General features: G+C 41.7%; 1 protein-coding gene across 4 annotated transcripts in view; it reads left to right on the top strand.

The window, feature by feature from the left end:
• The first annotated feature begins 325 nt into the window (after nucleotides 1–325).
• nmu (neuromedin U) overlaps nucleotides 326–14667 on the top strand; it is a 59645-nt gene continuing 45303 nt past the window's right edge. The window contains exons 1-4 of one of the 4 annotated variants that reach the window (XM_059989226.1): nucleotides 326–440; nucleotides 723–851; nucleotides 1633–1761; nucleotides 5432–5524. In XM_059989226.1, coding sequence (XP_059845209.1) covers nucleotides 1701–1761; nucleotides 5432–5524 — 154 coding nt within the window. In that variant the 5' untranslated portion in view covers nucleotides 326–440; nucleotides 723–851; nucleotides 1633–1700. The remainder of the gene's footprint in view (nucleotides 441–722; nucleotides 852–1632; nucleotides 1762–5431; nucleotides 5525–14667) is intronic. The other 3 variants (XM_059989225.1, XM_059989228.1, XM_059989229.1) reach the window with 3 other exon arrangements.

Below are 14667 nucleotides of genomic sequence, written 5' to 3'. Positions count from 1 at the left end.
CTGGTAGGGATGATCATGTCAGGAAGGTTGAGTTGAAAACTCCTGACTGAGGTGATGTGAAAACTTACCAAAGACCAGTTGCAGAAGTCGTTTTACTTCTACCTAAAGACTGATCTAGAGACTGAAGTTTTGTATCATGTTCATAGTGACCTTACGAAGGTCAGGCAGGGAGTGTATTGCCCTTAAGGCATTTGTTTAGCTTTATTACATTTTCGCTTTAGTCATTCGCTTGTAATTATTTTCTAGTTAAAGTTAAGGTTGTTGAAAGTAAATTCATTGTCTGGTTGTATCGCGGCATGCGATGATGTCACACCTGGTTTCGCCGCATCTTGTGGGTAAATACCGGTTTGGAGAAACGGGAAGGCGGGGGCTTGTGTGTGCAGGATCAGCGCAAGAAAAGTTTCACTATACACACTAAGAAACATCATAGAAGCAACGCTGTAAGTTCATATGACAATTGATATGTTGAAGTAAAATGTTGACGCTGATTCTGTCAAAAGCAATGACAGTTGATAAAGTATATTTTCTTGTGCTATTGAAAGCGTTGCTGGATAGTTTGTGTTGAAGTGTATTTAAAGTTGTTGATGGTGTAGGTAGGTTCTGACTGTATGTTGTACTTTAATGTAATATAGTTTGTTGTACTTTTACAAGTATTTATGATGTAAATGTGATGCCAAGAAAGAAACAAGTACTGCATATATTTTGTATTGTTTTATCAACAGTTTTCACCATACGTTAATGTGGAAGAGTGAACAGTAAACGGTTAATCTTACTGCGATCCTGCCTCATTGACTTCGGTTTAACCCAGTGTTTAGTTCAGAGTTTCTACACCTGCACAAGAACTCTACAGGGTAACTATCATGTTTGTTCTTTAACAAAGGCAAACTTGTGTGGGTAAAGACACTAGAACTATTTTAATTATGGATTTATAAAATATCTTCAGCTTGACCACATTTTACTCTGGACACTCCAGCCCACCAGGAGCACGTGTGAGCCGTTCACCAACATCACTTCCAGTTCTGGGTGAACCGTCCTCATGGCACACTGGAAACTAAAGTTCTTTATTACATACACCTGTAATAACACATCTTCCCCCTTTAAAGAAAAATAAACACAATACTTTGTCCCCATAAACCTGCAAGAAATAATAGTGCTTTCCAGCAAAGATATTTACATTAACTTTTATTGTAATGAGCAAATACAGTCCTTTATTCACACAGCACTCCCAGTCAGTTTCTGAGATAGTTTAATGATTCCTTTTGAACTGCTTCTTGTTTCCACAGATGTCTTGGTTTTACTTGCTGCGTTAATGCCAGTGTCCTTTTGAGAACTCTCCTCTACATGTTCAATTATTTCACATACTTCTGCCAAAATTATATCCATTCATCTCCGTTCTTGTCTTTGCTGTGTGACTATAATTCACTGCACTTGCCTCATAATGGAGCTCTGGACTACATTCATGTGATCAGTGAGTTTTTGCATGAGTTCCAACAGATTCTGTCTTCTGTTGGTTGCTTATCATAAGATAGCAACTCCGCCTGTTGCTTTGTGTTGAACTGTTGTTGTTGTTCTCACCTTGGGGATTGCATGGTCTCCCCCATCTTTCTTTATATTTTTTCTCTTCAACTTCAGAAAGGATCATGGAGATATTTTGAACCCTAGCTGCATGTTGTGGAGGCAAGACTGGTGACTTCTTCATCATGATCACCCTGTTCAGCACTGGCATCCTGACTGTCATACTGGTATGGATGTCTATGGAAGGTAAAGTTCTTGTGCTTGTCTTGAATAAGCTCTCCAGATCTCTCATAGATGCTTTTACAAGCTTCTCGAGTTAATTTGGGTAAGCATCTGAGCCCCTCAAAGACATCTGTGTACACTTTATTGAGTGTTGCCTGGTCACCTTTGGTCTGTGAAGCTACTATGAATACTCTTTCCACCAGATTGAGCCTTTCACATGCAGTCACACCCAATATTGTCTGTACTTGCTTTTCAACAATCAGTAGCTTTGCCTTTAGGTGTTGTCCCTTGTGCTTGAAGGTCACTGTACAGGCCCTTTTACTGAAATATTTTCTCCAGTATAGCCTGTCACTTTAAACTTCTCTGGGTACATCTTGCTCTTTACTTTGAGAGTCTTGTACTCATCCACAGACAACAGATTTGCCAGGGCTCTGGTGTCAAGCTTGATGGAATTACTGTCTCATTCATGGTCATGGAATGGTATGTTCTGTTTTACCAGCACCAGGAGTCTGTACAGAATCCTTCATTTCCTCAGCAACTGTGTGCACCTTTCTCTTGGTAGCTTTGCTGCACTTACCAAAATGACTCCGCTTCCTACAAATAATGTAGGATTTTTCATAAGCAGGACAGTGGGATATGTCTACCTCCGCATTTGCTGTTTGAGCCTATCCCTTTGGATTGTGGTAACTTAGTGAAATGCCCTGTGCTCCACCCCTCTGTTTTCACAGCCTGCACTGTTGTTTCTGCTCTGTGCAGCTCCTTAGCTTGTGTTCGTGTAGTCTCCGCAGCCCTGCACATATTCACTGCCTTTCTAGTGACAATTTCTTTTCATGGAGCAGGCTTTCCCCAAGTCCATTATTTGAGATTCCATAGACTATTCTGTCTTTAACTTGTGAGTCCCTCAAATCTCTAAACTCACAGGACTTACTCATTGCATGAAGCTCAGCTAACTTTTGGTCAAAGCTGTTCACAAGAAAAAAATTTATGTCTGTACACAGGAAAATAATTTATATCTTTCAAATGTGATATTTTTACTTGAGATAAAATACTCATTTTTTTTCATCGGAGTGTCCAATGTCAGGTCTGCCTCAATAGTTTGAGAGTTGTAATAGATATCCAAAGGACCGTCACCAATTATGTGTAGAAAGATGGTTGCTTTCAGTCTGGCTCTACTCGCCACTACTCGCTGTTTGAAGCTTTTCCAATTGTCAGCTAGATCGCTGGTAAACTGCATAACTGTGGGGGGACTTAGGTTTTCCATTACAGAATTTCTTGTGCTTCTCTCACCTCGTATTCTCGGTGAATCCAGTGAACCTTGACAGCTTCAAGACACAATGTGCTCTCTGGCAGCAGCTTCCCTCTGTCGGAAGCAGCGTCTCTTCCTTAGTTGCTTGCAGTATTCAGGTACGCTTCGTATTTAAACCTCACACTGACTTCAGGCACCATGTTACAGAATGGCTTCAGCTTGACCACATTTTACTCTGGACATTCCAGCCCCTCAAGAGCACCAGCATCAGTACCGGTTCCCACTGAACTGTCCTCATGGCACACTGGAAACTGAAGTTCTTTATTACGTACACACATAATAACACAGTACCTAATTATCATGGCTTTTTTTTTACTGTTTTAGAAGGAATCCTCAGGAAATAGTTTGGTATTCCCATACCATTCTGTAATGCAGCCAGTCAACGTAATTTCCACCACACATCTATAGAACTCTGTCAAGGTTTCTGATGTCATGCCAAATTCCCACAAACTCCTAATGAAGTAGAATGAAGGGAAAAAAAGGGAAACTGAAGCAGAATTCTATATACTAGAAAGGGAGTCAGTTTATCCTTATCCTTACAAACAGAACAAGTGCCTCACCTGCCCCTACACCTCCCCTCTCACTACCATTCTTAGCCCCAAACAGTCCTTCCAGGTGAGGCACCACTTCATTTCTGAGTCTGTTGAGGACATGTACTGTGTCTGGTGCTCCTAGTGTGGTCTCCTGTATATTGGTAAGACCCAATGTAGATTGGGAGACCGTTTCACCGAGCACCTACTCTCTGACCGCCAGTAGAAGTGGGATCTCCCAGTGGCCACCCATTTTAATTCTATTTCCCATTCCCATTCTGCTATATCAATCCATGGCCTCCTCTCCTGTTGTGATGAGGCCACAGTCACGTTGGAGGAACAACACCTTATATTCTGTCTGGGTAGCCTCCAACCTGATGGCATGGACATTGATTTCTTGTACTCCCAGTAATGATGCTTGCCCCCTACCCGCTGCTTCACCAGACCCCATTCCTTTTTCTCTTTCTCACCTCATCACCTCCCTTCGGTGTGACCCCCCTCTTTTCTTTCTTCCATGTTCTTTTATCCCACTTATCAGACTCACCTTCTCCAGCCCTGTATCTCTTCCACCAATTGACTTCCCAGCTATTTACTTCATCCCTCCCCCTCCTGTTTCTCTTATCACCCAGCTTCTCTCTCCCCTCCCCCACCTTTTAAATCTATTCCTCATCCTTTTTTTTCTCTAGTCCTGCCAAAGGGTCTTGGCACGAAAAGTCGACTGTACTTTTTTCCATAGATGCTGCCTGTCCTGATGAGTTCCTTCAGCATTTTGTGTGTGTTGCTTGGATTTCCAGCATCTGCAGATTCTTTCTTGAGTCAGTTTATTGATTGATACTTTGATTATGTACATGTGATTATATATTTTGAAGATGATCTCTTGCAGTAGGTGGTGCAAAAATCTACCCAGATTGCATAAATTGGGTAAGCGTTCAAAAATCTTCCTTCATAGGAACAACTGATGATAAATTGGTGAGAGGAAGAATGTGTAGACAGCTATAGCATCAAGTATTTGGCATGTTAAAGTATCTTGCTGACAAGCAGAAACAAAGCTAAAACAGATGAGGGCCATGTAGTTGACAAGAAACATTAGTTTCTGGGGTGGAGATCAGGAATGATTTAGTGTGCAGGAGTCACTGAAGTATTCCATGTTTTGTTAGCGTTTGAATCTAACTCAATTTAGTAATAAGCTTGGAATTCCTATCCATATAAGACATATTACAGAGGTAATCTCATTCATTCTAACTAGGGGCCACTGTTCAAAAATCAGAGGTCAGCTACTTAAGACAGATATGAAAAAAATTCTTTCATGAGGCTTTTGAAATCTTTTCTTCAAAGGCAACAAAGCAGAGTCTTTGAACATATTTAAGGCAGCAGAGGTAGATGGATTCTAGGTGAGCAAGAGGGTAAAAGGTGGGACAGGAATGCTGAGTTAAGGCTACAGGCAGATCAAGTGTGATCTAATTAAATACAGGAAAAAACTTCCGTTCTGAATTTGTTTGTTCATACGTTCTTGTGTTAAAATATTCAATCTTCTAAAATCGTTAGTTTCATCCTCTTAAAATTCATGACTGTAAATGATCTGCTCTGTGATTTGATCTCTTAGCAATATTTGTGGACCATTCTTGTCAGAAAGTTCTCAGGTGCAAGGATAGTGCCCAGTGGGGTATTTTCTCCTCTGCTCATGGACTTCACAAGTTGTGATAAAGTCAATAGATTTAAAAAACAGATCTTGATTTCTTGTGCATGCATATGTTAGAAGATCTTTCTTCTATATATCTTTTCTTAAACTTTCTTCAAAATAGAACGTTTTTGTAAATATTTTTTTGAATTAAATGCAGTTTCATCTCTTTTTTCGAAGTGGGATCAATTTACTTCAGTGATATAATAGCTGGGTCCCTGAGGAGAAAAATGATTGTCTTCGAACACGTATATCTAAACGTGGAGCTCCAGGGTAGGTAATTATAAGATAACTGTTGTGTGGATAGAATGACTTATTAGCAATGTTTCAGCTACAAATGTCAGAAATTTATGTCTGCATTGCGGATGAGGATAGTGGTTTCCCATGGCTTGATCAGTGAAACCTTCCTGATTAGAATTAGTTGGAGTTATTTGCAAATGGTCCATTCCTGGTGTCAAAATTTTTTATGTAATTTTATTAAGTTATTTGTATGTGTTAATTTCTGCTCCAGAAGATGTTTATATTGTCTATATAAAGCAGTAAAATTTGTTTCAATGATAATCAAAAATGCATTTGCATTATTCCTTTAAACAAAGTGAAAAATTCAAATTGTGGTATAATAACCTCAATTTGAAATTAAATTGCACTTTTGTGCAATTTTTAAAAGTATCTCGAAGTACATCATAGAATTGACACCCAGAAAAGGATAGACGTATTAGGAAAGGTCAACAAAAATGTGGAACTAAATTGAGAGAAGGGCTGGAAGGGTAAAATAAATTGGAAAAGCAAAGACCTTACAGTATTTGCACAATTACATAGATCATAATGGTTAAGTCAGGGTCATCAAGAAGGGTTTAAAGAAAAGGAACAGAAATTTGAACAGTGATGCTGAAACTTAAGAATATTACCAAGAGTTTAATAAAGTGATAGAAATTAAATCTGATCTTTATATTTTAAACTGAAAGAGTGCAAAGTGCAGGTCAACGAGGCTAGGTGTAACGGTTCAGCAAGGGATGAGAGGGACAGTCTCCTTGTGAAAGTGCTACACTTAAAAGGTTATGGAGTATGGGCAGTTGTGAGAGATCATTGAATGTGGAAGTGGACAAAAACCATAGAAGAGGTGTTAACAACAGGTGGTTCAAAGCTGGTGGTTTTATGAGTGGAAGTACATAGACTGTGAAATGGAAAGGTGCTGGGAAGAGAACCAAAGAGCCCACAATATGACCTGGATGAGGAAGTTGAGGGATGGGTTAGCAAGTTTACTGATGACACAAAGGTTGGAGGTGTTGTGGATCGTGTGGAGGGCTGTCAGAGTTTACAATGGGACATTGATAGGATGGAAAACTGGGCTGAGAACTGGCAGATGGAGTTCAACCCAGATAAGTGTCAAATGCTTCATTTTGATAGGTCAAATATGATGACAGAATATAGTATTAATGGTAAGACTCTTGGCAGTGTGGAGGATCAGAGGGATTTTGAGGTCTGAGTCCATAGGATGCTCAAAGCATCTCTGTGGTTAAGAAGGTGTATGGTGTATTGGACTTCATCCATCGTGGAATTGAATTTAGGAGCTGAGAGGTACTGTTGCAGCTATATAGGACCCTGGTCAGACCCCACTTGGGGTACTGTGCTCAGTTCTGGTCGCCTCACTACTGGAAGGATGTGGAAACCATAGAAAGAGTGCAGAGGAGATTTACAAGGATGTTGCCTGGATTGGGGAGCATGCCTTATGAAAGCAGTTTGAGTAAACTCGGCCTTTTCTCCTTGGAGCGACAGAGGATGAGAGGTGACCTGATAGAGATGTATAAGATGATGAGAGGCATTGATCGTGTGGGTAGTCAGAGGCTTTTTCCCAGGGCTGAAACAGCTGCCACAAGAGGGCATAGGTTTAAAGTGCTTCTGAGTAGGTACAGAGGAGATGTCAGGGGTAAGATTTTTACGCAGAGAGCAGTGAGTGCATGGCATGGGCTGCCGGTGACAGTGGTGGAGGCGGATACGATAGGGTCTTTTAAGAGACTTTTGGATAGGTACATGGAGCTTAGTAAAATAGAGGGCTATGGGTAAGCCTAGTAATTTCTAAGGTAGGGACATGTTTGGCACAACATTGTGGGCCAAAGGGCCTGTATTGTTCTGTAGGTTTTCTATGTTTCTACATTTCTAAAGCTTGAAAACTTCCTGCTTCACCCTGTGCCAGAAGCCAGGGATAGATGATGAAATCAGTTCAGGAGCTGTTTCAGAATCAGTTCATAACGGGCTAAGTATATGATTGGAATTCATGAGCCTCTGCTGCTGATTTTGAGAAGCAGCATTCCACCTTAGTGATTCTTCTGAAAAATTTTACCAGAATGGCTTTTAGATTGGGTGGAAGAATCTTGGACTGAGTTCCATATCAGGAATTACATCACATTGTATACAGTTCCTGGCATACTGGCTGAAGTATATGGGCCTTGACACATAAAAAAGCTGAACTTCCAGTGCACACAAACTCATTATTGCTTTATGGTGCTAAATGGTCTTTCTAATCACGTCAGCTTGTTTTACACTGCCTCTGAAATCTATTCTAGATAGAAACATAGAGGATGACGTTAGAATTCTTGAGAACCAATGGTACATTGGCCCTTGGGGATAGAGGAGACAACAGTGGAGCAGAAGAAACAAATTGCTGGAGAAACTCAAAAGGCCAAGCAGCATCTGTGGGGGCAGAGCGATAGTTGACATTTTAGGGTCATTACACAGAAAGGGTTACACAGTAGCATAGCGGTTAGCGAGACGTGACTACAGCTCGGCGTGTGGGAGTTCAGCGTTCAATTCTGATGCTGTCTGGAAGGAGCTTGTACATTCTCCCTGTGACCATATGGTAAGTCCGCTGGGTGCTCCTGTTTCCTCTCACAGTCCAAAGACGTACAGATTAGAAGTTTGATTGCTCATTGTAAATTTCCTGTGATTAGGCCAGGGTTAGATAGGTGAGCTGCTGTGTGGTACAGCCTGTTGGGCTAGAAGGGCCTGTTCCATGCTGTAGCTCTAAAAAAATAAATAAAACTTCAGACATTCCTTTGTCTCCACAGAATTCACTTCACCCTCTGAGTTCCTCCAGCAGTTTGTATATTTGCCTTTATTACAATATGGTTTCAAAACAGAACTAAAATTCTTGCTCTAATATATAAGGTCTAGGTAAGACTACTGTTGGAATATTGTGGTCAGGATTTGTCTCCTTAATAAAAAGTATGTACTTGCCATGAAGGGAGGACAGAGAAGATCTACTGGACTCTTACCAGGTGTGTGTTTGTTATCTAAGAACATATTGAATTGAATTGAATGATCTTTATTGTCATTATACATAGGTACAATGAAACTCTGTTTGGCTTCCTCTCAGGCAATCAAACAAAGCGGTAGATAAAAACAAGACAGTTATAGAAAAACAGTATTAAATAGATAAGAGGCAGAAAATAAGTTACAGCATCACCAGAATGTCACAGTAATGCACAAAGTGCCGTTAGTGCAAGTATTTGAGTCCTTGTGTGTGCTCAGAGTTTCAGTCATTGTTCTGTGGGAGTGGTGTGATGGAGGCCACAGCTCTGGGGTAGAAGCTGTTCTTCAGTCTATTTGTTCTGGTTTTTAGTGTCCTGAACCTTTTGCTGGATGGCAGCGGGTCAAACAGGGAGTGGCCGGGGTGTGTGGTGTATCTGGTTATGCTGATTGCTCTCCTCCCGAGTCTGCTGGGATAGATGGTGTCCAGTCCTGGGAGCTCCATCCTGACAATTCGCTGGGCCGCCTTCACCAAGCGATGCAGGTGTTGTCGCTCAGTGGCTGTGCAGCTGGCATACCGCACGGTGGCGCTGTCGGTCAGGATGGATTCAATTGTGCTTCTGTAGAAGTTAAGCAACAGTTTTTGTGGGAGACATACAAAAAAACTGGATGAACTCAGCAGGTCAGGCAGCATCCGTTGAACGAAGCAGTCCCTCCTTTAGTCCTGATGAAGGGTCTCGACCTGAAGTGTTGACTGCTTCTTTCAACTAATGCTGCCCGACCTGCTGAATTCATCCAGCTTTTTTGTACATCTTGATTTGACCACAGCATCTGCAGTGTACTTTGTGTTTAGTTTTTGTGGGAGTTTGGCCTGTTTCAGCTTTCTGAGGAAGAACAGTCTTTGTTCTGCCTTTTCACAAGCAGCGAGGTGTTGGTGATCCATGTCAGCGAGGTGTAGGTGGTCCATATCAGCGAGGTGTTGGTGATCCATGTCAGCGAGGTGTTGGTGGTCCATGTCAGCGAGGTGTTGGTGGTCCATGTCAGTGAGGTGTTGGTGATCCATGTCAGCGATGTGTTGGTGGTCCATGTCAGCGAGGTGTTGGTGGTCCATGTCAGCGAGGTGTTGGTGGTCCATGTCAGTGAGGTGTTGGTGATCCATGTCAGTGAGGTGTTGGTGATCCATGTCAGCGAGGTGTTGGTGGTCCATGTCAGCGAGGTGTTGGTGGTCCATGTCAGCGAGGTGTTGGTGATCCATGTCAGCGAGGTGTTGGTGATCCATGTCAGTGAGGTGTTGGTGGTCCATGTCAGTGAGGTGTTGGTGGTCCTTGTCAGTGAGGTGTTGGTCGTCCATGTCAGTGAGGTGTTGGTGGTCCATGTCAGCGAGGTGTTGGTGGTCATTGTCAGTGAGGTGTTGGTCGTCCATGTCAGCGAGGTGTTGGTGGTCCTTGTCAGTGAGGTGTTGGTCGTCCATGTCAGTGAGGTGTTGGTGATCCATGTCAGAGAGGTGTTGGTGGTCCATGTCAGCGAGGTGTTGGTGGTCCATGTCAGCGAGGTGTTGGTGGTCCATGTCAGCGAGGTGTTGGTGGTCCATGTCAGCGAGGTGTTGGTGGTCCATGTCAGCGAGGTGTTGGTGGTCCATGTCAGCGAGGGTTTGGTGGTCCATGTCAGCGAGGTCATGGTGGTCCATGTCAGCGAGGTGTCGGTGGTCCATGTCAGCGAGGTGTTGGTGATCCATGTCAGCGAGGTGTTGGTGGTCCATGTCAGCGAGGTGTTGGTGGTCCATGTCAGCGAGGGTTTGGTGGTCCATGTCAGCGAGGTCATGGTGGTCCATGTCAGCGAGGTGTCGGTGGTCCATGTCAGCGAGGTGTTGGTGATCCATGTCAGCGAGGTGTAGGTGGTCCATGTCAGCGAGGTGTCGGTGGTCCATGTCAGCGAGGTGTCGGTGGTCCATGTCAGCGAGGTGTTGGTGATCCATGTCAGCGAGGTGTAGGTGGTCCATGTCAGCGAGGTGTTGGTGGTCCATGTCAGCTAGGTGTTGGTGATCCATGTCAGTGAGGAGTTGGTGGTCCACGTCAGCGAGGTGTCGGTGGTCCACGTCAGCGAGGTGATGGTGGTCCATGTCAGCGAGGTGATGGTGGTCCATGTCAGCGAGGTGTTGGTGGTCCATGTCAGCGAGGTGTTGGGGATCCACGTCAGCGAGGTGTCGGTGGTCCATGTCAGCGAGGTGTTGGTGGTCCATGTCAGCGAGGTGTCGGTGATCCACGTCAGCGAGGTGTCGGTGGTCCATGTCAGTGAGGTGTTGTTGGTCCATGTCAGCGAGGTGTTGGTGATCCATGTCAGCGAGGTGTTGGGGATCCACGTCAGCGAGGTGTTGGTGGTCCATGTCAGCGAGGTGTCGGTGGTCCATGTCAGCGAGGTGTTGGTAGTCCATGTCAGCGAGGTGTTGGTGGTCCATGTCAGCGAGGTGATTGTAATCCATGTCAGCAAGGTGTTGGTGATCCATGTCAGCTGTTTGGACAACATAACTCCAAGGAACTTCAGGTTTTCCACACTTTCCACTACCTCTCCGTGTATGTGGAAGGGGGCTGTGCAGTTTGTCCTTTGATCTCCTGAAGTGAGATCAAAGTGAGATCCTGAAGTGGTCCAATCTGTATTCACTAGAGATTAGAAGAATAAGGGGAGATCTCTTTGAACTATATTTTAAAAAAATCATACAAGGTTTGTGGGGATAGATACAGGGAAGATAATTCCTTAGAGTTAGGAGTCCTGGACCAGCAATCACAGTTTCAAAATAAGAGATAGTCCATTTAGTACTGGAAAGATGAAAACCTTTTCATGAGAGGGTGGTGAATTGTCGGAAGTCATGAAGATGATTGATGTGCAAGATACTGTGTAACCACAGTGCAAAGTGTCAAGTTTAACTTGCTAAAACTTCTTACGTGGCAGAAGCAGGATGGGATATTCTGCAGTTGCCTGAACAGTGCTGCTTTGACAACTATCACGAAGCACAACACCAGCCAAGATAAAACAGCCCACTTGATACTAGATTCACTCATTGGAGCGCCAGTGTACTATGACTGCCGGCCGCACACCTACCAATGACCAGCCAAGGTGTTTTCATTGATCACAAGCTTGTGGAAAAGGACAAAGTCACAGCTGTGCTAGTTATGCCCATATTCCATAAATTAGAAATAACTGCCTGAAGAGGGAAAGCTGAGACAGAAGAACTTCATAGAATATGCTATGAGAGCTGTGAAATTGTTTACTTTTAAAAGATGTCAAGTGTATTGGCGCCCAATGTGAGCAAGGTTATGAAGAAATAACAGTAGCTGATAAGCTATTGTGTCCCTATCACAATTCCTTCCTTCTCCTTCCCCAACAGTAGCCCTTTCATGGTATCAATTGTAATATAATTTAGTGTTCCATCTCCAAAGGCATCAGAAGGCATTGTCGCAACGGTATTCAAGAGCCTGTGTACCCTGCCTTCAGCCTCATTTAGTAGCACATGGAAGTCCAGTGGCAAAGTTCTGTGTTCCTTTCCTAAATGATGTTCTCTCAGTATAAATGATGCTTTGAGTGGTCATTATCATAATAATAACTAATTTTATCATCAGCTTCAATTAACAGAGAGTTATTTGAGAAAGTCAGGAATTATTGGCCGCTGCTGGAATTAATTGTTGAAAGACCACACATGAGCTTCTGAATATTCATGCCCGTTTCAGATGTTTCACTTCAAAGATCATGCCAATTAGAAAAGGAAGTCTCAGTAAATATATGTACCATTTTCTGCCTGGTCTCTGTCCAGGTAATGTTTGAACCTACATAATATTGTTGAAAGAATTCAGTAAGAAAGTAATTGAACAAATAACTGCACAACTTAACAACAAAACTCTAGGCCTTCTTTTGTCAATCAATACATGGAATCAGACTATTACTTGCCTTGAGCAATATCAGTTTGGTTGGTAATGTGAAAATTACTGCATTGCTGTAACTGAATGAGTATTTTAAGAGGTGACAATCAAAATAAATACTTAATACATAAATACTAAAACTAGGATTGTCTTATTCACCTTTCTTTCATGATCTCAGTGCTCAGTGCTCAATGCTCAAGAATATACTCCCTGTTGTGAGAACATGTTGAGCAGACATACACATAGTGTTATTGAGAATTATATTTTAAATCAAATATCTTACTCAATTCTCGGGAAGATAATTAAAAAACTCACTTAGAATTAGAACTATCCCGGAGTTGGTATAAACTTTATGACTGTGACACTTACTCTACAAATGGAATATGAGCTCTTTCATTTAGATCACATCATAAACAAGCAGATCTTTAAGAATGACCAGATTCTTTCATGCCATTATTTTTGCATCATTTTTCTGATTTATTTTGTTTGAACATAATGTTAGAGAGCTGCCTTGAAATATTTCCTGAGTCTGATTCAATTTGAATTAGGTGGGATTTGGATTTCTTCTCAGATAGGAATAGTGGACCTCATTTACAGTCAATGATACTTGATTGATAAGAAATGTAAGAGTACCATGAAAATAGTGAGACAAAGCCTCCTGTTTCTTTTATTCCTCTTAAAATACTCATTCAGTTACAGCAATGTAGTAATTTTCACATTACCAAACACCCTAATGCCAATTAATTGGTTGTGCATCAGGCAATTCTGTGAATTTCAAGTTTACTATGCAGGAAGGGTAAATGTCAGATAGGTCATTTTTTTTCATGCCGGTGCCAAATTTGTTCATATTCAACTATTTTCTAGGATTTATTCATTTTGATAATTTTATTTTGAGAGCTTCAGACATGGAATTCATATCATTTCACAGTGAGGACATTGTAAATAAAGGATAGGCTATCTATTTGTTTCGATGGTTATTCTTGATATGGAATTTAGATTTGTTATTTGGCTGCCTTTCTACTTATTTTTCCTGATTTAAATCAAATGAGGGGGAGATGATTGGGCTAGGCACCAAATGAGCCTGAAATAGATTATGAAAGTCCAGAATCATTTTGAACTTCAAAGCTGATTAACACTTTCTTAGCTTGCTGTGAATAACAGATAGGTGTTAAAATGATGGCTGTGGCCTTTGGTGCTGAGCCACAAGGCTCTCTAATATAACCCTCCAGTACTTTTTCTTCTTCTAAGCCTACCTCTTCAATCAAACTTTCAGTGACTTGCCTAATTTTCCCTGTATGTAGCCTGATATCAAGTTTAATCTGACAATACTCTTACAAAGTATCTTGGGAATATTTTCCTGAATTAATAGTGCCATAAACATAAGTGGTAGTTATCACCCAACTTTAAGATTGGGTTAGTGGTCCATGACTTCATTGATAATTATTTTCATTGAAATTAATCCACATTTCCATTTTACTTTACTGAAAATGCAAATTAGGAATATATTACATGTCTCTCCAGAAAAGTCCCATTGTGGGAAGCCCAGACTGTAAAAGGGATAGATGGGTTGGAATTTGTAAAATGTGTGCAGGATAGTTTTTTGCAGCAATACATAGAGGTACCAACTAGAGAAGGGGCAGTGTTGGATCTCCTGTTAGGGAATAAGATAGGTCAGGTGACAGAGGTATGTGTTGGGGAGCAGTTTGGGTCCAGTGATCACAATACCATTAGTTTCAATATAATTATGGAGAAGGATAGGGCTGGACCTGGGGTTGAGATTTTTGATTGGAGAATGGCTAACTTTGAGGAGATGCAAAAGGATTTAGAAGGAGTGGATTGGGACAATTTGTTTTATGGGAAGAATGTAATAGAGAAATGGGGGTCATTTAAAAGTGAAATTTTGAGGGTACAGAATCTTTATGTTCCTGTTAGGTTGAAAGGAAAGGTTAAAAGTATGAGAGAGCCATGGTTTTCACGGGATATTGGAAACTTGGTTAGGAAAAAGAGAGATATCTACAATAAATATAGGCAGCATGGATTAAATGAGGTGCTCGAGGAATATAAAGAACATAAAAAAAATCTTAAGAAAGAAATTAGAAAAGCTAAAAGAAGATATGAGATTGCTTTGGCAAGTAAGGTGAAAATAAATCCAAAGGGTCTCTACAGTTATATTAATAGCAAAAGGATGGTGAGGGATAAAATTGGTCCCTTAGAGAATCAAAGTGGACAGCTATGTGTGGAGCCAAAAGAGATGGGGGA

Source organism: Hypanus sabinus, chromosome 14 (assembly GCF_030144855.1).
Source record: "Hypanus sabinus isolate sHypSab1 chromosome 14, sHypSab1.hap1, whole genome shotgun sequence".
Classification (NCBI taxonomy): Eukaryota; Metazoa; Chordata; class Chondrichthyes; order Myliobatiformes; family Dasyatidae; genus Hypanus; species Hypanus sabinus.
This window is presented reverse-complemented; position numbering and strand designations above follow the sequence as displayed.